The 21428-nt window shown below is 44.5% G+C and overlaps 1 protein-coding gene across 4 annotated transcripts in view; it reads left to right on the forward strand.

Annotated features, from left to right (window-relative positions):
• Positions 1-2772: 2772 nt before the first annotated feature.
• The window catches only part of ZNF236 (zinc finger protein 236), a 200647-nt gene continuing 181991 nt past the window's right edge, over positions 2773-21428 (forward strand). For all 4 annotated transcript variants that reach the window (XR_010917905.1, XM_067537519.1, XM_067537520.1 and 1 more), the window contains exon 1: positions 2773-3073. Coding sequence is in view for 3 of the 4 variants with exons in the window: in XM_067537519.1 (XP_067393620.1) it covers positions 3013-3073 (61 nt within the window). In the remaining variant the exon portion in view is untranslated. The remainder of the gene's footprint in view (positions 3074-21428) is intronic.

Below are 21428 nucleotides of genomic sequence, written 5' to 3' on the forward strand. Positions count from 1 at the left end.
CGGTGCCTGCTGCCTGCCTCTCCCAGAAGCCTGCGGCTGCCACCTGCCTCCCAGCTGGGAGCTGGGGCCGAGCGGGAAGCAGGTGGCTGCTGCTGGCTTCCCCAGAAGTCAGCGGCTGCTGCCCACCTTCACTGGCTTTTTCACCCTGTACCCCCTGCCTGTGTCTTGCGTACCCCCAGGGGTACGCGTACCACAGGTTGAGAAACTGTGGTGTAGAGCAGTGGTTCTCAAACTCTTTAAATGGAGCCCCCCTGTGAACTTTTGTCTAACAATTGTGTACCCCATTCCCCTGAATCACACCCCCCTTTGTCCCTTCTAAAAGAGGGGCCCTTTCAAAAAAATCAGGGGTGTTTCCTGTGCTGTAGGCCCTGTTTTTTTCCTGAAGGGCAGGGTTGGGGGGAAGGCGGGGTGCGATTGTTAGGGGCATGCTTCCCACACTGTAGGCCCTAACAATCGTGCCCCCTTTGCCCCGAACCTTCTCTTCAGAAGAAAAACAGGGCCTACAGCATGGGAAGTGTGGAGCAGCAGGGAGCAATGAGCACCGGCAGCAGTGCAGGAAGCGCAGGCAGCAGCGGAGGCAGCAGCACCAGAGCAGCAGCAGCACAGGGAGCATGCCCGGCTACTGCAGGAGGTGGGTGGCGATGGCTGCTTCCATATCTGGGGGGAGTGGAGCTAGATTGGCTGTCCCCTGCTCCATGCCTCCCCATGATCCATCTCATGCCCCGTCAGGGGGTCCCGCTCCCCACTTTGAGAACCACTGGTGTAGAGTGGGCCGTGACAAGGAGCCAACCTAGAGGCATTCAATGCAAGGGAGCACCAACTCCAACTCTTCTCCCTTATTCCACCAAGTTGAAGTGGGCTAAACACCATATGTGATCTATTGGCAGAGTGGGGGAAGAGAAGGAACTAAGATGTGCTTATTCTAAACTCAGCCTGCTGGCAGGAAGCCCCAATTACAGACACACATCTGATTTCATTCTCTGAGATTATAAATTTTGCTGATAATGGCAACAGTCTAGGTGTAATATAATTAGAGTTCTGTAAATTGCTTGACTTAGTACTACATGACATTCTGATTAAAAAATAGCTCTATACAATAACAATGAAGCCTATTTTAAATCTTTTAAAAACTGGCTAATGGACAGATCTCAAAAAGTCATTGTCAATGGTTAATTATCACTGAATGGGGATCTGCAGGGATTGGTAGTTGGCCTGACACTATTCAACATTTAATCAATGATATGGAAGTAAATATAAAATCACTGGTGTTAAAACTGGCATCAGACACACAAAGATTGGTGGAACAATAAATAATCGTGAGGACAGGGCAATCATACAGACCAATCTGGGTTGCTCAATAAACTGCATCCATTCAGATAAAATGTGTTTTAATACACCCAAATGCAAAGCTATTCAGCTAGGAACAAGGACTAATACAGCCACACCTACAGAATAGGTGACTAGCCTGAAAAGCAGTGACTCTGAAAAGATTTAGGACATGCAGTAGACAAGCAACTCAACATGAGCGCCTCTTGCGATGGAGTGGCAAAAAGGGCTAATGCAATCCTTGGATGTATGAACAATAGTGATTAGTAAGGAGGTGATTTTACCACTGTATATGGAATTAGTGAGATTGATACTGAATACTGCATAAATTTCTGGTGTTCACATTTTAAAAAGGATGTTAAAAATTGGAGAGGATGCAGAAAAGAGCCTGAGATTATTTGAAGGCTAAAGAAAATGCCACACTGAGATTTAAGGTTAAGCTGTAGCCTATTTATCAAAAAGAAGACTGAGGGGTGACTTGATTACAGTGTACCCCTTAATTTGGGTACTAAAGGGCTCTTTAATCTAATGGAGAAAGGCATAACAAGAACCAATGGTTAGAAACTGCAGCTATTCAAATTAGAAATAAGGCACACATTTTTAACAGAGGGTGATTAGGTATTGAAACACACTATGAAGGTGTGTGCGGGTGCGCGTGTGTGGGCGGTGTCTTCAGCAAGACCTTTCTGGAAGATATGCTGAGTGCTGGGATAACTGGGTGAAATACTATGGCTTGGCTTAGACAGAAAATCAGACGCATAATCCAATGGTCTTGTCCACTCTCAAGATCTATGAAAGCTCCCTATGCTTGCTGGATTTCATAGGTGGGCAGAGGTGTAAGGACCAAGAACCAGGCAACACTGTGAGTTAGTCTCCCCAGTACCTCCCTACCTTCAGCACAGTAGGTAGGGTTACAAAGCCTCCAGGATTGTCCTGGGATCTCCAGGAATTAAAGATTAACCTTTAATTAAAGATTATCATGTAATGAAACCTCCAGGGACAGTTTAACCAAAAGTGGCAAAACCCCATGAGTTCCAGAGCTTGCCGCAGAGAGGAGTGAAGGAAGGGTAACGTGGGCATCCCGGCCCCTGGCTCCAGCTGTAAGGGTAGCTGCTGGGTGTTATCGCTCATTAGGCGCACGTTCTCCTTCCCTTCTCTCCCCCGCTCCACCCCAGAAGCAGCAGCAGCTGCTGCTTTGCGATTAGAACTCCGCTCCGCTCTCGGAATTCCAGTCCCCGGATGTCACAGAGGCAAGACAGTCCGTCACCGCCCCCCTCTCCCGCCGCTAGCGAGCGCAGTGCAGTGCAAGCGCATGAATTGACCCCCCCCCCCAAAACCCCTGGGTAGGGCGCATGCGCCGTCGCCTTTCACGAGACTCATTTTTTCCCCCTCGCGTTTTTCCTTTTGCGTTCGCTAGGGTAAAGCGCCAGCGCCTTTGCCTCGCGCATTTCCCTCTCTTCCCCCCCCCCATCCCACTCCGTTCACGCGCGTGCGCGTTTTCTTGTCTCGCGCATCTTCCTGCAGTTCCTCAATTTCTGTGTATAGGGCCGGTACATTCTTTCCTCTCCCGCCCCAGCCTTCCAACCGCCTCTTCCTCCGCCAGCGCCGTTGCAGTGCGGTGGGGGGAGGGAGGAAGGAGGGGGTGTGTACGCGCGCGCACGCGCGCGCGGGGGGGAGGGGGCAGCCATGCCGAGGGGGCGGCCTTCCAAGCCCAGCAGGGAGGACAACAAGGCCGACGCCGAGTCAGGTAACTAGCGCGGCCGGGCAGGCTCCGTACGCTCCTTGGGTGTCGAGTCCGGGCACCGGGGACTGGCGAAAAGCCTCCGCCGGGCCCTGCATATAGTCCCCGGATATGGGGGGAGGGAGGCCGGGTCTAGTGGGGGGAGGGAGCCAGGCCCGGCCCTGCGGAATGATACTGAGCGGCGGCCGTTCTTCCAGTCCCGGGGGCCGGCGGCGGCAGCGCTGCGGCTCCTGCTGCCTTCTCGCCTAGCAGCGGAGGCGCGGCCGGATCCAGCTGGGAGCGCGCGGGCTGGGAAGGGGGCGGCGGCGTCGTTGTCGTCGTTTGTTCCTAGGGGCCCGATCTTATTTGTCCAACGGGGGGGCAGCTTCCGAACGGCTTGTCCCGGGGGGAGGGGGCCTCTGCCTGCTCGAATAAACGAGAGAGACGCGCCCCCCCCCGGCGGGTGCGTGGTTCGACGGTGCCCGGGCCTTGTAGCACCCGGCGGGGTGGCGAGCGCACCGGAGCAGGAGCCGGAGCGGGGGCAGTTTGGAGATGTGGGGCCGCCTCTTCTTCGCTGCGCCCCCGCCCCCAGCAAACGAAACAAACACAGGCTTGAAAGACGCCTGTCTGCCGCCGCCGCCGCCGCCGGGCTTGGAATCGCCGGCTCCGCTCGCCAGGGAAGAACTTCTGGGAGAGTTTTGAAAGAGGAATCCCCCAGGGTGCGCGCAGAAGGACACCCACCACCCGCTTGTGCCTGAAAGCGCGTTACGTGCCGTTGTTACACTTCTAGCCCTTTGCGATTAGTAATCCGTGAAAAACTAGCCCAGTCCTTTTTTCGAGGTTTTGTGCATTTGAGAGCGCTTTGTATGGTCAATTGGCCTGTTTTCTCGTGTGCTCAATTTTTCTTTTTTAATATGGGTCTTTCTCACAGAGGCGAGAGAGAGACATTAGGAAAGCATGAGCATAACACCGGAAACTAGCAGAGGGGCTCAGGTGTGTTTTTTAAAGTCTGCCTGTAGTTACTTTCAACTCACTTGCAGTGATTGATTAAATTTCAAGCACCTGTAACTCACAGCATAGAGGAGTCCCTCCCATTGAATAGGAGATCCATCCTTCGATGTACAGACATTCAACAACACTTTTGTCCCCATCCTTCGGAAACTGAATTTTTTTTTCTTCTCTCGGAACATGGGTTTAACTGTTAGTCCCTAATTCTGAATTAGTTTTAAAAACTGCATTAAAAGTTCTTAAGCCTACAATGAAGGGTTTTTTTGTTAGATATTTGAAAATTAGGATTGTCAATTGCAGTTAAGTCAAATGGTTAATTTGTTTTGCGTTAAGATTAAAAAATTAATTGTGATTAATTGCAGTTTTAATCACATTGTTAAACAATAATAGAATACCAATTTAAATTTATTATAAATATTTTTGGATGTTTTTCCATGTTTTCAAATATATTGATTTCAATTACAACATAGTACAAAGTATACAGTGCTCACTTTACATTATTTTTTATTACAAATATTTGCACTGTAAAAAAGAAACAAAAAGAGTATTTTCAATTCACCTCATACAAGTAAACTTTAAACTGTAAAACTTTAAAGCCTACAAGTCCACTCAGTCCTACTTCTTGTGGATATGTAGGCTCTAAAGTTTAACATTGTGTTATTTTTGACTGCAGTTATTTTTTTTACATAATTCTACATTTGTAAGTTCAACATTCATGATAAAGAGATTGTATGAGGTGAATTGAAATACTACTACTTTTGTTTCTTTTTAACAGTGAAAATATTTGTAATAAAAAATAGTGAATACTGTACATTTTGTGTAGTGTTGTAATTGAAATCAATATTTCTGAAAATGTAGAAAACATCCAAAATATTTAAATAGATGATATACTATTATTGTTTCGAAGTGTGATTAGTTGCAATTAATTTTTTAATTGATTGACAGCCCTATTAAAAATCTGACTCAATTTTTAAAAATATTATTTAATATTGATTTAAAATAAAGGGAAAATGAGAAAATTCTGCAGTGGTATCTTAGGCCTTGATCCTGCAAATACTTAAACCGCATGTGTAAGGACTATCCTAGATCAGGGCCTTCTACAATACTTGAATCTATTTCCTCCTTCCTAAATTAAACTTTTATCTTAGTTGAAAGATTACATTTTTGTATAGTTCATTATGCAGATTTAAACAAAGTAAAATAAATTACAATATTTGGTAATAGAGGGTGAGCGTGTCGTGTTCTTTTCACAGAGTTCATAGATGCATGTTATGACATTTAATGTTTAGTATAAAATTTCTTTTATAGTAGATGACTGATTACTTAACTAATGTTATGAGAACTGGTGGTGGTTTAGGTTTTTTGTGGCAAGGAAATGCTATAAGAAATGTCATACACCTAGCAGGCCCTTTATGTTTGCACTAGAGTACTTGGGATAATTTATCAGAACTAAAGGTCTGGTCCTGCAAATGCTTGCACATGTAACTTTGCGTGAGTAGCCACGTTGAGCTAAATGAAACTACTTACATGGATAAATTAAATGCATGTTTGTTGATTTGGGTTCCAGATTCTGATTCTGCAAGGAGATCTATGCAGGTACCTCTTGCAGGATTGGGACTTATGCTTCCAGGGTAAAACAGTGATTTCGTGCTGTGAAACAGGAGATATATACTGGAAGAAGGATGTTTTGCTCAGTGTATGAAAATCAAACCATGCAAGTGGCCACACGTCTTAGCCTGAAAACATTTTTAAGACCTTTTTAAAATAAATTCTGCTATTTTTAAACTAAGTAATGTAAGAATAAAAATGATACCCAAACAACTTTAATTTAATACAGATCAGCTGTCAGTTTTGTAACAATCGCTTTTGGGGTTTTTCAAAACGTAGCAATTATCTCAGTGCTTATTGTGGATGTTCAGTAATAGCTTTTATAGGGACTGATATGAGCTTCTTTGCATGTACTGTACTGTATACACTTAAAATGTATACTCACATTTTTTTGAATAATTAGTTAGTTAGTTCCCCATTACGCCTCTGGCTCTGTCATTCCTGTCTGTTTCTGGCAAGTCTTTCAATGGTTTCCCAGCTGTGCCCCAGGTTTTTCAGCTCAGCTTCCATAATTCTTTGCCATGTTGCTTTTGGGCAGCTTCATTTTCTCACTGACTCCTGGAATGTGTAATCTGTAGCATCTCATCTCTGCTGTGACCTGAGATAGCTTCCGTGTTTTGTACGTTGTCTGTACATTCTGAAAACCAAGTTTGGTTTTTGTCTTGGTGTTGAGCACTTCAGTCTTCATGCCAGTGGCGGCTTTTCAGCTTTCAGCACTGGCAGTCGTAGCTCATTGACTCTTGAAGGCCATCATACACAGTACTGGTTGATTTCTTTGCCTCTGTTTCTGTAACTTATTTTGTTTTTTACAGGACAGGGTTGTTAGCCCTGTGCCTAACAACCAATGTGGAGGATCATGGTGTCTGTTTTTGTCTGGCCCCTCCCCCACAGACCAGTCGGCATGGCTGACTACCAGGAGCAAAGACGTCCCTGCCGACACAGATTTTGGAAATTGTTAATGCATGCAAGTTGTCCCACCACGACAAGGCACATACACCAAGGGACAGGGTTTTTGAATAACAATGACATAAATGGATAAAAACATCATAATATCAAGCTTGTGATTAAAGCTGACCAAAACAAAGATGTTCAAACTATATGAAGATTCTGACCTTTTAGCTTTGAGATGATCGAAGTATATCCAATAATATTTAATTCATATTTTGATCTCAGACCCATCTATTACTTTGGTATAATGGGATGTGCTGAGAACAGTTAACTATAGGCTAATGTATGATTTTTAAAAAATACAAGTATATACATATATATTTCTCAAGAAAAAGTTGTAACTGAAGTGTAGCATTTTTAAAGTATAAATTAAGCCATATACAATGGATGGTGGTGGTAGCCATGCTGACAAAGCCAATTTTCGGTTATTAGCAACATTTTATCAAGAACCAATCCCATCTCATTGATTTGAATGTTAATTGAATTCTGATATTAGCAACTGTCATGCTGCTTGGCAGCTTTTTGACAACCCAGCCCTGCTTCCTGTGGAAAGCCCTGGCTGCAGGCAGGTTTATGGGAAGCACGGGGCTGCACCAAGCCCCCCAACCCGTGGTGCCAGAGTAAGGTGCAGCTTGGACAGTGCAGGGAGAGGCACTGTGCAGCAGCACAGACCCTCAGCATTACCTTTTCTGCTGCTGCCTGGCCCACAGCCTCCCCAGACTTCAGCACCAGGACTACGGAGGATTTTCCAGTTACTTTCGGTGTGGTTGGCAGGTCCCTTGATGTGGAGCTGCCCCCCTTGGCTGTTTCAGGCATGGACCTTTTGTTTGTTGGCAACTTTAGAGTAATAGCAACTTTTTTGCTTGGAACCAAGAGGCTGCTAATAAGTGGCATCCACTGTACAACTGTGAATGGAGTATGGGATATTTGGCATAAAAGGCAATTAACTAGAGCTTGTTAGAAAAATTATGATATTATTTCACTGGAATTTGTTGATTAGTTGAAACCAGGTTTGATTTCAGTGAAGCTCTGAGAGAACTCAAGCAGGTTTGCAGCCAGCTCACCTGCATGGCTCCTAAGAAGCCTGGGATTCCAGAGTCTTCAGCTCTAGGGCAACCTACTGTGCAGATATCCCAGGGACCTTCGGGGCTTCTAGAGTATGTTTACACTGACACCTGCGGCTGGCTCAGGCCAGCTGACTTGGGCTTGTAGGGCACGGGCTATGGGGCTGTTTAATTGTGGTGTAGACATTTGGGACTTTTGGGACCTCCCATCTTGCGGTGTCCTAGAACCCGGGCTCCAGCCTGAGCCCAAACATCCATGGTAATTAAATAGATCCTTAGCTTGAGTCAGCTGGCCTGGGCCAGCTGTGAGTTTTTAATTGCAGTGTAGGCATACCCCTAGAATCCGTGGTTCCAGGGAATCAGGCAGCTATGGGAGTCCCAGCTCTTTGGTTCCTTAGTGGCCTACCAGGTGGTCAGAACCAAGAGCCTGGAAGCCTGGTTGGAGCTGGCACTTCGGGCTTAACAGCCTCCCGGATTGTTGTCAGCCTGAGGCTGAAGGGGCACATGGGGGTGCCAGTTTCCAAGCTTTTGAGGCTCCTAGCTTAGCCTAGGCATCCAATGTCTCCTTCAGGCCACCAGGTAGAATTTTGTTTAGAAAATATCAAAATGCAATCTGATTTTTCAAAACAAAGGGCTTTTTTATTTGTTTCATAGAGATTTTTGAAATTCTTTGTTTTATTTCCAAACTGGAATATTTTTTTAAATCTGAAAACGCTCAGCAGAACAGAATTGCCATTCTTGTCCCAGTTCTACAAGTAACTAATCCATATGTTGATGTTGAGGCTGATTTGTACAGAAGAAACTAAACAACGTGTATTATTAACACAGCACAACTATGCTTTTGCAGTGCAGCCTTCATTGATTTGTAATCAACAAACGTCATGAACAGCAGATAGCCTTAGTTTTCCTAAAATTGGAACTGTGTGTATTCTACAGGCTTGGGATACAATTTCCCTTGGGTACACATTCTCGTGTTAGTTCTCATCAGTGCTACGTATAAGTTGGGGCATTCCCTGACCTGCTTCCCTGCTAGGCTCTGGCATCTCCAGGAAGAGCAGGATAGGAGATTGACTGGCTCTAAGCCAAAAGAAGCACCTGGGAAAGGATGGAGTGCTGCAGCGGGACAGGGATCCCATGTGTCTCACAGGACCTGCTGCCATAACAGCAGAAGCAGGTAAAATTTACTTTGTTGCAGGTGGGATTGGGTGGGCAAAGAAAACCAGACTGCAGTAATTTGCAAAAACACAATTTCTTGTCAGTTCATCTTAAATAGAATTTCAGCAATGTAAGGCAATTTTTTTTTTTTTTTTTTTTTTTAAATAAAGGTTTTAATACTTAAATTTAAATGTGGGATAAAATGAGATTTGATGTCTATTATAATAAGAGTTAAAGGATGTTTTTACATGGTTTAAGCAAGATTTAATTCTTTTAGTGGTAAAAATTGTGGCTGAATTCCGTTATATATTTATTTTGACTGACTTTTTTTTTTTAGTAGCATGGAAGAATCCGTTTCTTGCAGGATCTAAGGTTTTTGCATGTGGGAGTGGAATAAAAATGCAAGAAACAATGTGGGAGTGGGTATTGTGGGATGGGAGCAGGATTAAAAAAATTGTCCCGCGCAGGGCTCTACCTGCTTTCTTCCACTCTGCCACCTAGGAGAGAGTAAAGAAGGAGAAGCTGAGGACTAACAATGAGTTACATACCCTTGACTCTTTGTCTTAGTTCATATGGCAGAGTGCAGCATATTTTGTTTGCTCCTGATGTACTCTTTGACTAAGTTTTGTTTTAACTAACCATGAACAGAGCGTACCATTATGCATTTAAGGATGTTAACAGTAGTAAAATCTCAGTTTTACAGGGATCTTGGGTTGGAGGAGATGGAAATTAGAAGAAAGTGTAATAACTTTCACTGATATTGAATTACAGGCATTTTGAATTAAATAATTCCTTAAATTAAGGCTTCTGTCACTTTATAGAGCTTTTATTTAAAAGAAACAACTTTGTTCAGGAGTAAATTCTGTGCCTGTTTAAATTGAAAATGAGTAAGTATCACATTTACAAGTCACTGTTACATACAAAATAGAAGGAAAGAGGTCTCAGCTATGATGTCCTGGACAAAATCTTGGGAGGCTGTTGGGAGTTATGCCGGTTTGCTGTCCCTGGACCTTGTATGGGGCTTCCATAAACCTCCTGGCTGGTTATGGGGTAAATTTGAAGCTTCATCCCCTGTTCATTTTGCTGGAATGGGAGACTGTTTACATCATTTCCTGTAACTTGGAGATTACTCGTGTATAGGCTTGGTGGGATTTGATTTAAATCACTAGTTGTCGGTAAACGTTAATTTCACCTGACACAGAATCAAAAGAAAAATCCATCAATAGCAGTCAGTGAGCGCATCTTCCTCTGCACCTACAGAGATCTGCTATCCTGGGCCCTTGGCCAGACAGGGAACTCCCTGCAACACCATTATCATCGACCTTCTGGCTGCGCAGGGAGCTCTCTGCAGTCCAGCTATTGCAGCCCTCCTGACACATTTAGTGGCTGGGAGTGGAGGGGCCGTCCTCATCACTATTCAGCAGCAGGGTAGTCTCCCTATCCAGGGTCTCTGTTCTGCCCAGCAAGCACAGTCTTCCCCCCACATAGTGCTTTCAGTGATTACGTATCCCAGGCCCCACTCTGAGCTCCGTGCACTCCACTATCACTAGCCCTGCTGCCATACAAGCAGTCCCCTGCAGCCTTGCTGGAAACTGAAAATTGAAATTGCAAAAATATCAAAAAAAAAAGATAAACATATCTGTCAACATTCTAAAAAATGAATTCTGCCAACCCTGTTCATATGGAGTGGGGAGTGCATGTTCATACGTTATCAAGTCCTTGAGGCTCCTGCTTGGTACACATGTAGGGGGGATAAGATGCCATATCTACTGCTTTACTCTACCTCCAGCCTTTTTTTTTCTTTTTCTGAGTCTTCCTCCTCTATAAATAGGCCCCTTCTCTCCCCAACTTCTGCTATTCATCGCTTTCCCTAAACAGCAGGGGCATGATTCATTGCTGCCTACAGATCTGTGGATAACAGATGAGAAACTGACCAGAGTCCTGTTTTACTTTGTTGCTAAGTAAATGCTATTATCAGCAGAAGAGCTATTGAAACTGTTGGCAGACTGGGAAAGGACTTTTTGAAATCAGTTTACATTGAATTTACTTTTGAAAGGTTATCTTAGACTAGAGACTTTTTTCTTTTTAAAAATAAAAGCTTAAATTCTACAGTTCTAAATTCTAAAGTTGATGGTTGGGGGTCATCCCAGTACAAACCAGAGAAAACTGGTGATATTTTTTTCTAGTTCAGGCAGCAATTTCTTAGTGTTTCAAAAGAAATTGAAGATCTGATTCTGATCCTGTGAAATGTTGAAGGCCCTCAACTCACAGGATTGCACCTGAATTATACAGTAGTTATTGAAAAGAGAAATTACTTTCCCTTATAGTATATATGGTTCTTTGAGATGTAGATCCCACTGATGTTCCAAGCTACCCCGCTGCCATGTTTTCGCTAGTAGTGTCCTCTAGGGGTCAGGCCCGTACTCCTCACCCCCTTGCACTCCCTCTCCCGAGGGCTTCGAGAGCAGAGCGACCTTAATCGCCACTCAGTTCCTTCACCATCCAGAATTCAAAGTTCATGAGACACCAAGATGTAGGAAGGAGGGAGGGTCATAGGATCCACATGTTCAGGTGCCTTAAAGAACGGTAGTTACTATAAAGTAAGTAATCACACTTTCTTCTTCTGAGTACTGCGCATACGGATCCAATGTTGGTAATTACTTTAAATAGAGTTGGGAGCCAGGAGTTATTCCAAAATGAACATTTGATTTAGAAGCATTCACTAATTAGTATTGTTTTGTAAACATATGAGCTGAAGTCTCAGGAACTGCCCTGCAAAAGTTTTGGCACTTGGCTTAGATATGCCAGTGATGTCACTTGTGCTCTGGTAGAATAAGACTGGGTGTTCGAAGTGGAATTTATTTTATTAATGCTATATGCAGTCTTAATGCAATCAGATATCCATTTTGAAAATCTTTGAGATGAAATAGCCATTTCCTAGCATTTATTACCATAAGCAATAAATACAAAAAAAAGTCTTGAAGGCTTTTGGAAAGATTTAGTTTTATTCAGATAGTAACAATCTTTTACTATACAAAGTGCGAGTGACCGAGATGTGGGTAGTTGGGCCTGCTGGTTGTAGCAGGAGCCAGTAGCTGGAAATCAGAACCAAGGGTCAGAGCCAGAGCCAGAAGTCAGGAATTGGAGCTGAGGGTCAGAACCAGGTTACCTGGAGTGAAAAAAGGCTGGGAACAAGCAGGTACAGGGAGGTATTGCAGCCATGGATGAATGCGTTTAGCAGCTGCCAGAGTACTGCTGCTGTTGAGCTTAAGAGCTTGTTTCCTGACTTGACTCATTCATCAGGCAGCCTACTATATAGGCCAGCTGCACTTGTTAGGTTGTCCCAAGCCTGGCTCTGCTGCGCGTCCTGATGGTATCCCCCGTCAAGGGCACCTTCTTGGGGCCTAGTTTACCAGGGTATGTCTGATGGAACTCTTACAATAGGTCTGGGGCATGGCTGTTCTCTACCAGTTCCCAAGACCGCTTGTTCGGTCTGTAGCCTTCCTAGTCTACCAAGTATTGGAGCCTTCCCCTAACTTGTCACGTGTCAAGGATTCCATGGACCCAACTACTCCTTCCGTCGGCGGACAGTTATGGGTGACAGGTTGGAGTTGTTTGGATATGGGTTCTCAGTGCAAGCTTTAAAAGTGGGATGTGAAAGACTGAATGGATCCTCAAGGATTTGAGTAAGAGTGGTTCTCCTGTTAAAACCTTGAATGTACCCAGGGAATTGATGCTCTAGTTTGGCAGTTTGGTGGCTCTATTTAAGGTACTAGGGAGAAAGCCACACCTTGTCCCTTATGGCCAGATTGGGGGCAGCCTGACGATCGTGGTCTGCATGGTGTTTATAGCTTCTTTGTCAGAGTGCGAGTGTTCCTTGAGTTCCTCATGCACCTGGTGTAGGCAGGAGGCTAAACCTGTGGTAGCTGGTAATGGCAAACTCACAGGCAAATCTGGGTGGAAGTGAAGAGCTTGCAAAGAATGGGCTATGTTGGGTCAAGGTGTGGATTGCATTATTATATGCAAATTTCGCATAGCACAGCAGAGGAAGCCAGTGATCCTGGTGGTAACTCTAAAAGCAGCGAAGATACTGCTCCAGGATTTGATTGACCCTTTCTGTTTGCTCATTAGTGTATGGGTGATAGGTGGAATAAGTGAGGGATTTGATGCCAAGGAAGCTGAGAAATTCCTACCAGTATTGAGAGATGAGCTGGGGACCTCAGTCCAGTACAATGCCTGTCGTAATGCATGGAAGCAGAAGAGGTTTTCCTGGAAGAGCTAAGTTGTCTCCCATGCAGTAGAAACAGTACAGTATGTGGAGAAGTGTGCCATCTTTTTTAAGAGGTTGATAACCAGGATTACTGAGTGTCCATGAGAATGTGGTAGCTCTACAGTGAGGCCCATTGATATAGTAGACCAAGGCTAAGGAGGCCTGGGCAGAGGCTGGAGGAGACTTACGGGTTTTGATTGTGTGATATTGGTATGGGTGCAGAGATCATAGGACCTTTATATAATTTTTTTATGTAAACTCATAGACCTGGCCACCAGAAGCTCTTGGAGACCAGTTTCCAAGTCTTGAATTGACCAAAATGGCCCTCAAGCAGCAAAGTGTTGCATAGTTTCAATACCTAAAGCCTAGGCTGTCCCTCTGGAACATAAATACAAACCTTGTGATAGGAGGTCATTCTGGCATTGGAACCTGGAGTTGGTTCTGATATATTGTTTAGGATCTGGTGGATCTAGGTTGTAAATGGGTTGTTGGGGAGCAGGGAGCAAATGGAGGGCATAAGACTTGTCGATAGTCCTGTTGACAACATTGAACATTTTGAGCATGGTGGCAGAGGGCTCTTTGCAGGTTTAAGATATTCATCTGTTTCCCGTATCTTGTCCCTAGGCAATAGATTTCAAGAAAGTTCAACTGAGCGAAGAAGAGGGACCAGTGGACTGGCATTGATTAAGGTATATAGCAATCCATTAGGTATTCCAGGTAGTTGTGGTTCCTCAGGATTTGGATCAGGAATCGGATTGCTTATAGGAGGTAGCACCACTCCTTAAAAACTGCCTTCATAGCCGGTTGCTCGTTATTCCAGATATCGTATTTTTTTCTGCTGGGGTCAGCTTTCGAGAATAAAAAGAATGAGTGGAGTTGGTCAGATGTTGAAATAATACTGCATCTGTGGTAAAATTCGAACCATCGACTTTGTTTGTAAATGGTTTAGTGGGATCTGGGTGAATCAAGATGGGTGCTGAGGTAGTGGACCAAAGGCTGATTGAGCCTCTGTGGACCAGGCAAACTGGACTTCCTTTTACAGGGAGCACTGTTATGATTGCAAGCAGGCCAGAGAATCCTCTACTAAGTTGCCTGTAGAAATTGGTAAATCTTAGGACTCGCTGTACCCCGCATACAACCATGGGCATGGCCCAGTTAGATATTGCTACTACTTTACATGGGTCCATGGTGAATCACTTGGGCAAGTCAATATATCCCAAGAATTTCATTGCATCCTTACTGAACTTCCATTTCTCGAACTTCATGTAGAGTTAGTTTTGGCAGAGTCTCTCCAAGACAGTGCACGCGTAATGATTGTGGAGATCCTGACTTTTGGAAAAAATGAGGATGTCCAGTTAAATGACGACAAACTGCTCTTGCATATTCCTAAAGATGTCATTTGTGAGATGCTGGAAAGTGGCTGGGGCATTACATAATCCGAAGTGGCCATACCTGGTATGGAAGGTGGAAGAGTATGGAAGGTGGTCTTCCATTTGTCTCCTCCTTGGATCCTTACCAGGTTGGAAGGTCCAACTTTGTGAAAACCTTGGCAGAGCAGAGTTTTTCAAACAGCTCAGTAATAAGAGTACTGGTACTGATTTTGGATTGTAGCTTGATAGTCCACACAAGGCCAGAGGGAACCATCTTTGCCATGAAGATCAGCAGGCTCCTTGGAGGGGCAAATTAATCCTTTCTCCAGATAGTTCTAGAGTGCCTGTTGTTCGGGTTTGGAGAGACAGTAAATGCACCTGAAGGGAGCCTTTGCTCCCTGCTGGAGGTCAGTAAGTCAGTCATAGTTGCAATAAGGCGGTAAAATGTTGGCTTTTTGTTGAAATGTCAGCATAGTGTGGATATTTAACAGAAATCCCTGGTACCATTTGGGAGGTCGTGGAGGTTTCCGGGGTCACCTTTGGATACTGTCTTCATGGATACTGTCTTCATGCCTCTGAATTATTTCGAGGACCGAGTAGTCTGAAAAGGGTTGCTGATCCTGGGCTGGCTGTCGGAAAAACAGGATTGTTGGCAAGACGGGGAGTCAAAGTGTACCGTGTCTGACTGCCAGCGATTACACAACTCTTGGGCAGCAAGCCAGGGGATGCCAAGGACAACTAATTTGTGCACCGTATTCATCAACCCAGACTGGAGAACTTCTCTGTGACTTTTAAGGGCGCCATGTGGCGGGTGACCAGTCCTGATGAAAGGAATGACCTGTCAATGGAATCCACTAACTTGGGGGAGTTTTTGTGCTGGGTTATGTGTTGGGCTGTAAATATCAGTTAGAAAAGGTAACCGTTTAAACTATTAAAATTATATCAGTTAACCGTTGAACCAATACAATTTTGTTGTTCCCCCCATACCCTATCCCCTCCCCATAGCTCCTGAGTAGCCTCCCCAGCCCAGCTCTGCGCGGGACCCCTATCTCAGACCCATGGTTCATGATATTCTGCAGCAGGGCACTCTGCAGTGCCTGCACCAGGGCCTTGGCCTCCCTGGGCAGCAGCAGCATGGCCACCTCCGCCACGTTCCGATGCCATCCCTATGGAGACCGAGAGTCTGCACCACCAGTTAACTGATAAATATTAGTCTTAATGGTAAGACTAAAACTTATCGGTTAACCGTTTAGTATTTTACATACCTAATTGTGTGCTAGTGCGAACTCTAGATCCAATAAGCTGGCTGAGGCACCCAAGTCCCCTAGAGCCTCCAGATTGATGCTAGACATCACAGGGTGCTAGAGCCAGGGAGGGAGTTGGAGATGTGTTGGGTGCTGATTGGGCATCACCAGGGTGCTGATGGGCAAGTTTTGGCGTGTGCCAGTGGGAGAAGGGAAGCGTGTCAACCCAGCCCCATACCCCTGTTAGGGCTGGAGCTTGGCGTTTCCCAACTTGGGCATAGAATGAGCATTGGCAGGGGCAGTTCAGTGCAGAGTCCTGGTTCCCTACAGAGCAGGCATAGGCATGATGCCCAGCATTCGTTCTTCTCCACATCTGAGAGGTGGGCCAGACATGAACAACTTTCATGGGCTTGTACAATGGAGAAGGAACTGATAATGGGGGTGCTGAAGCTGGCAGGCCTGGCTGGAACTGGAAGGACCACCTTTTTTTCTTGGTAATGTTTGATCAGGCAGTTGTCAGTCTTGATGCATAAGTTGACTCAGACATCCAGGCTGGACACGGATTCCATCTGTGCCAGTTCACCTTTAATATTGCTGTTTAAGTTGAACCGGAAATGATGGTTCTGGGTGTCTGTTATCAAGTGTTAGAACTCCACTGCATATTTAGCAACTGGCTGGTGTCCCTGTGGCAGCATCTGAATGCGACTTTGGCTGAGGTCTCTCAGCCTAAATCGTCAAAGATCATAACTGGAATGAAGACTTCAAATTGTCCCAGAAGCAGGCTTGATTTTTCCAGGAGCAGAGACTCCCAAGCCAGGACCTCCCCATTAAGCAGGCTGACAATTCCACTCAGGCTTGGTTAGTGGGGCATAGCGGGAATAGGAGCTGATGCTGATATAGGAACCCACAAATTTTGTTGTGATCACCATGAAATGTGTCAGGCTAGAGGAGCTTGGTCTCACAGGGAGTGGGCCTTGAGGGCAGTAACCTGGGCCTACAAGATCTGTAGGGGGCCTGCAATCTGACAGAGATATTGGCCTTTGTAGAATCTGTGCTTGCCATATCACCTATAATTCTCTTATTTGTGTTGGGGCTGCTCAAACTGTCAGGGACTGGGATGTTGGCAGTTGAGTCTAGTGGTTGGAGCAGGGTCATGCCTAGTGATTGGGACAAGTTGGTAGCTGGAAATCAGGGCGTGGAGTCAGAGCTGGTGTCAGAGGCCAGGTGCCAGAGCCAACAATCAGAGCCAGAATCAGGAATAAGAGCTGAGGATCTGAATTGTGTTACCTGCAGTGAGGCAAGGTGGGGTGCAAGACAAGCTGTTACCCTAAAGGCACCCACAAGGCCCTATGCTGGCTTGGCTAACAATACCGCTTTGCGGCCTTACTTCTTTAAGCGGGTAATTAAAGTGGTCTGCTGTAGGGGATTTACAAAGGTTTACCAGGGGTTTTCATTTAAATCATTGAAAAATTCACTAGACCTACCTGCCTCAGTTTACCATTGAGAGGACATGAATACAGCCCTCTGCTCAAAGGATTGACACACAGACAGTAAGTTCTTTGAAAACAATTTTTCTTTATTAAATGCTAATTCTAATACAATTGGATTTTAAAATAAAAAATCAATACAATGAAACATATGAAATAAGATGCTTGAGACAATGCAAAGCACTATAAACATATACGACATACCGTTACATAGAATCATAGAGTTGGAAGGGACCTCAGGAGGTCATCTAGTCCAACCCCCTGCTCAAAGCAGGACTAACCTCAGCTAAATAATCCCAGCCAGGGCTTTGTCAAGCCGCAGCTTAAAAACCTCCAAAGATGGAGATTCCACCACCTCCCTAGGTAACTCATTCCAGTGCTTCACCACTCTCCTAGTGAAAATTTTTTTCTTAATGTCCAACCTAGAACTCCCCCACTGCAACTTGAGACCGTTGCTCCTTGTTCTGTCATCTGCCACCACTGAGAACAGCCTCGCTCCATCCTCCCTGGAACCCCCTTTCAGGTAGTTAAAGGCTGCTATCAAATCCCCCCTCACTCTTCTCTTCTGCAGACTAAACAAGCCTAGTTCCCTCAGCCTCTCCTCATAAGTCTTGTGCTCCAGCCCCCTAATCATTTTTGTTGCCCTCCGCTGGACTTTCTCCAACTTGTCCACATCCTTTTTGTAGTGGGGGGCCCAAAACTGGACACACTCCTCCAAATGCGGCCTCACCAATGCCGAATAGAGGGGAATAATCACTTCCCGTGATCTGCTGGCAATGCTCCTATTAATGCAATATGCTATTAGTCTTCTTGGCAACCAGGGCACACTGTTGACTCATATCCAGCTTCTTATCCACTGTTACCCCCAGGTCCTGTTCTGCAGAACTGCTGCCTAGCTCTTCGGTCCCCAGTCTGTAGCTGTGTATGGGATTCTTCCTTCCTAAGTGCAGGACTCTGCACTTGTCCTTGTTCAACCTCATCAGATTTCTTTTGGCCCAATCCTCCAGTTTGTTTAGGTCCTTCTGTATCCTATCCCTACCTTCCAGGATATCTACCACTCCCCCTAGCTTAGTGTCATCTGCAAACTTGCTGAGGGTGCAATCTGCCCCATCCTCTAGATCATTAATGAAGGTGTTGAACAAAACCGGTCCCAGGACTGACCCCTGGGGCACTCCACTTGTGACCTGCTGCCAGCTAGACGTGGAGCCATTGATCACTACTCGTTGAGCCCTATGCTCTAGCCAGTTCTCTATCCATTTTATAGTCCGTTCATCCAACCCATACTTCTTTAACTTGCTGATACATACAATATAAAATTCTAAAATTGTAATACAGTGTTCAGAACACAATACGATATTTCCTTAGCACATATTACAATGTTATGAATATTTAATTATGGCATGGCACGATAAACATACAATGTTGCAACATAAAACAAAGAAATCCTACATACATATGTATAAATTCTGAATACAATACCAAGCTTATTACAATATATTACAATTCCCTTATACATACAAAGACATTCTCATAACATACTTAATACAAGTATAAACTAACATTTTATGAGTGATCAGGCAATCATAGAATGGGTGGGGTTAGAGATCATTCAAGCACAGACATCCAGCTTTATTTACAGTCATATGCATACGTTCCTTATTTTTAAGGAAAAATCATACTTAATTTCTTCTCTGGATTTAATCCCTCTGTATCATTTCAAGGTCCTTCTGATCTGTGAAGTTCTGTTCCTGCTACAGCTGCTGCTGTTCTTCTGATCCTGCATTCTCCTGCTCTGGTCACGATCACCCACACCCAAGCCTTTCAGCTCTCTGCTTTATAAATGATTTTTCTGACCTTTTCTGACCCTTTCTTATTGTTTGCTTTCTTAATGTCAATCAACAGCTTTTTGCCACCCAGGGGTGGCATCATTTTTGACCGATCAACTGCCCACTAGCTAATCAGTTTCACCTTGTTTACCTGAAACTCGGACCTCCTCCTAATCCTCCTCCAAGATGATATCATTTTCAACCAATCAGCTATCTGATATACTAATTAGTTTTCCTTGTTTACTTCAAACTTGGATCTTCCTTATGTGGTCCTCCTCACGTACTGACCCCTCCATACAGGTATTAGGAGTGACCTTTATTTCATCCTATCCTATCTTTCTGCTATTGGTCAGTTTCTTAACACCTTCATTTTGTTTCTTTTCCATCTCTGACCGATGACCACATTGGCCACCATTTTGGATTTCTAACTGAAAATTACTCTAAACTATTATTAATTATTACTTATCAGAAGACGTAAACTTAAAACTAACCATATTACTATTCAAGCCTAAACATCATGATACTATCACCACTTTTGTTTTTCTGATCAAAGCAGATACAATCTTTGCTGTTTTTCTCCCCCTGTCTGCTTGCTTTTCAGCTGTGTGGCTACATGCTGTCTCGGGTGCTGGTTTCCTTATGTGGACTAGAGCAGCTTTAAAAATCTCTTGGATCAGGGCAAGGCTGGGAAGAAACACACACAGAAACTATAGCAGACATGGGCAAATGCTTTGAGCAGCTGCTGCTGGTTTTGAGAGTCCGTCTGCTGACTCATCCAACCAATCAGGCAGCCTATTATATGCCAGCTGCTAGCATTAGGCTACCTAGAGCTTGGCTTTACTGCAGGCCCTGATTCCTAACACTAGGTATGAAATAATTTCTTACTGGAGGAAAACCTCAAACCAGGTTCCTCAGGAGTCTGCTCATCAATTAATGAGAGATACTGTACTTTTTTATAGGTGAATGGACTACTGATATTGTCTGCCAAATGTATCTTAATTGAAACAATAGCTAGACCTAATTATTATTAATTATAATAAATAATCCAAGATTATTGGATTATACCACTGAGAGGGCATGTGACTCTTCAGTACTGCCCATAATAAGAAGTGCTTCCATTTTGCAGAATATATAATTGTTATAGGCAATTTCTTATTCTGAAGTAAAATATTCTGTACTTCTGAAGAACATTCTTTATCTAATGAAGACATCTGGAAGCCATCCAAGCCGTGTGATGTAATGATGCTACATTTGGCATGAAGAACTAAGCTGTGGTTCTGCAATATCATGTTGTTTTGATTTGGGAGCATGCTAAATTGGTGATCAGACAATATCAAGAGTTCCAAAACCAATACTGTCAAGACCAAGTGGGGAGATACCAGTGTAACCTGAGCATAGAAGGTTGCACTCATTTCTTGAGTGCCCCCTTGATGTCCTGGTGTGGCGTTGCTGTTCTGCTTGGCTCCCAGCAGCCGCTGTCAGCTGGCCTCTACAGGTCTTCTGTGGCTCAGCCCTCTGTCCTGGTCACACAGTCCAAACCCCTTTCAGGATATAACAAACTCAAAATAGAAACAATGCCTTGACCCTTAGGGCCAATTATAAACAAAATAGTTCCTTACTCTTCTGGTCTAAATTCTCTCTCTAGAATTGAATCAGCAGGGTTCCTTCTGAACTCCTGCCACTACTTGTGGACAGCAATGGGCCCTGGCCTGGCCTGGTTCCTTTTGCTGTAGCCTAGGGAGTGTCTCTTCTCACTCCACTGGCTCCTGCCAGGAACTGACTTACTAACAGCAGGTAACTTCTTTTATTTTAGCCTGTTGAGCCTTGATTGGCTATTGCTGGTCCCCAGCCCTTCTAACTGTTGGAGGACTAGATCTCACTGGTTCCCAAAATGACTGTTCCCGGGATGGCTCTCTAGATAACACTGGAGGTCTAATACTTGCTTCTATTTTCCTGTGAGGCTAGTTTCCTGGGGTATGATGTAGCAGAGCAGCAGGGTCTCCAACAGCCAGGTCCTGTCACACAGAGCTTTTTCTTGCCTTATATTCCTTAACACTTTAGGAATTAAAGGAAAAGGAGGGAAAGCATACATCAAATGGTCTGACCAGCAATCATTAAAGAATCCGTTATAGATCCTGGATGCCTTCCTGCTCAACAACAAAACATTGGACTCTTCTTCTGATTCGAAGTGAACAAGTCTATTTGGGGATCCCTCTACCATTAGAAGATTCAGTCCAGTATTTAATCTTTTAACTCCCATTCATGAGATAATCACTTTTCTGCTTAATGAGTCCACTAAATCATTGTTGATGGAGAGCTATCAAATTGATGATAATTCTGGGTATACCTTTCTCACAGAGTTCAGTGAGCAAATGCAAAATTTTGAATAATGTACTAGTTAA

This window comes from Emydura macquarii, unplaced genomic scaffold (assembly GCF_026122565.2).
Source record: "Emydura macquarii macquarii isolate MOO-44397 ecotype Brisbane River unplaced genomic scaffold, CSIRO-AGI_Emac_v2 contig_431, whole genome shotgun sequence".
Lineage (NCBI taxonomy): Eukaryota > Metazoa > Chordata > Testudines > Chelidae > Emydura > Emydura macquarii.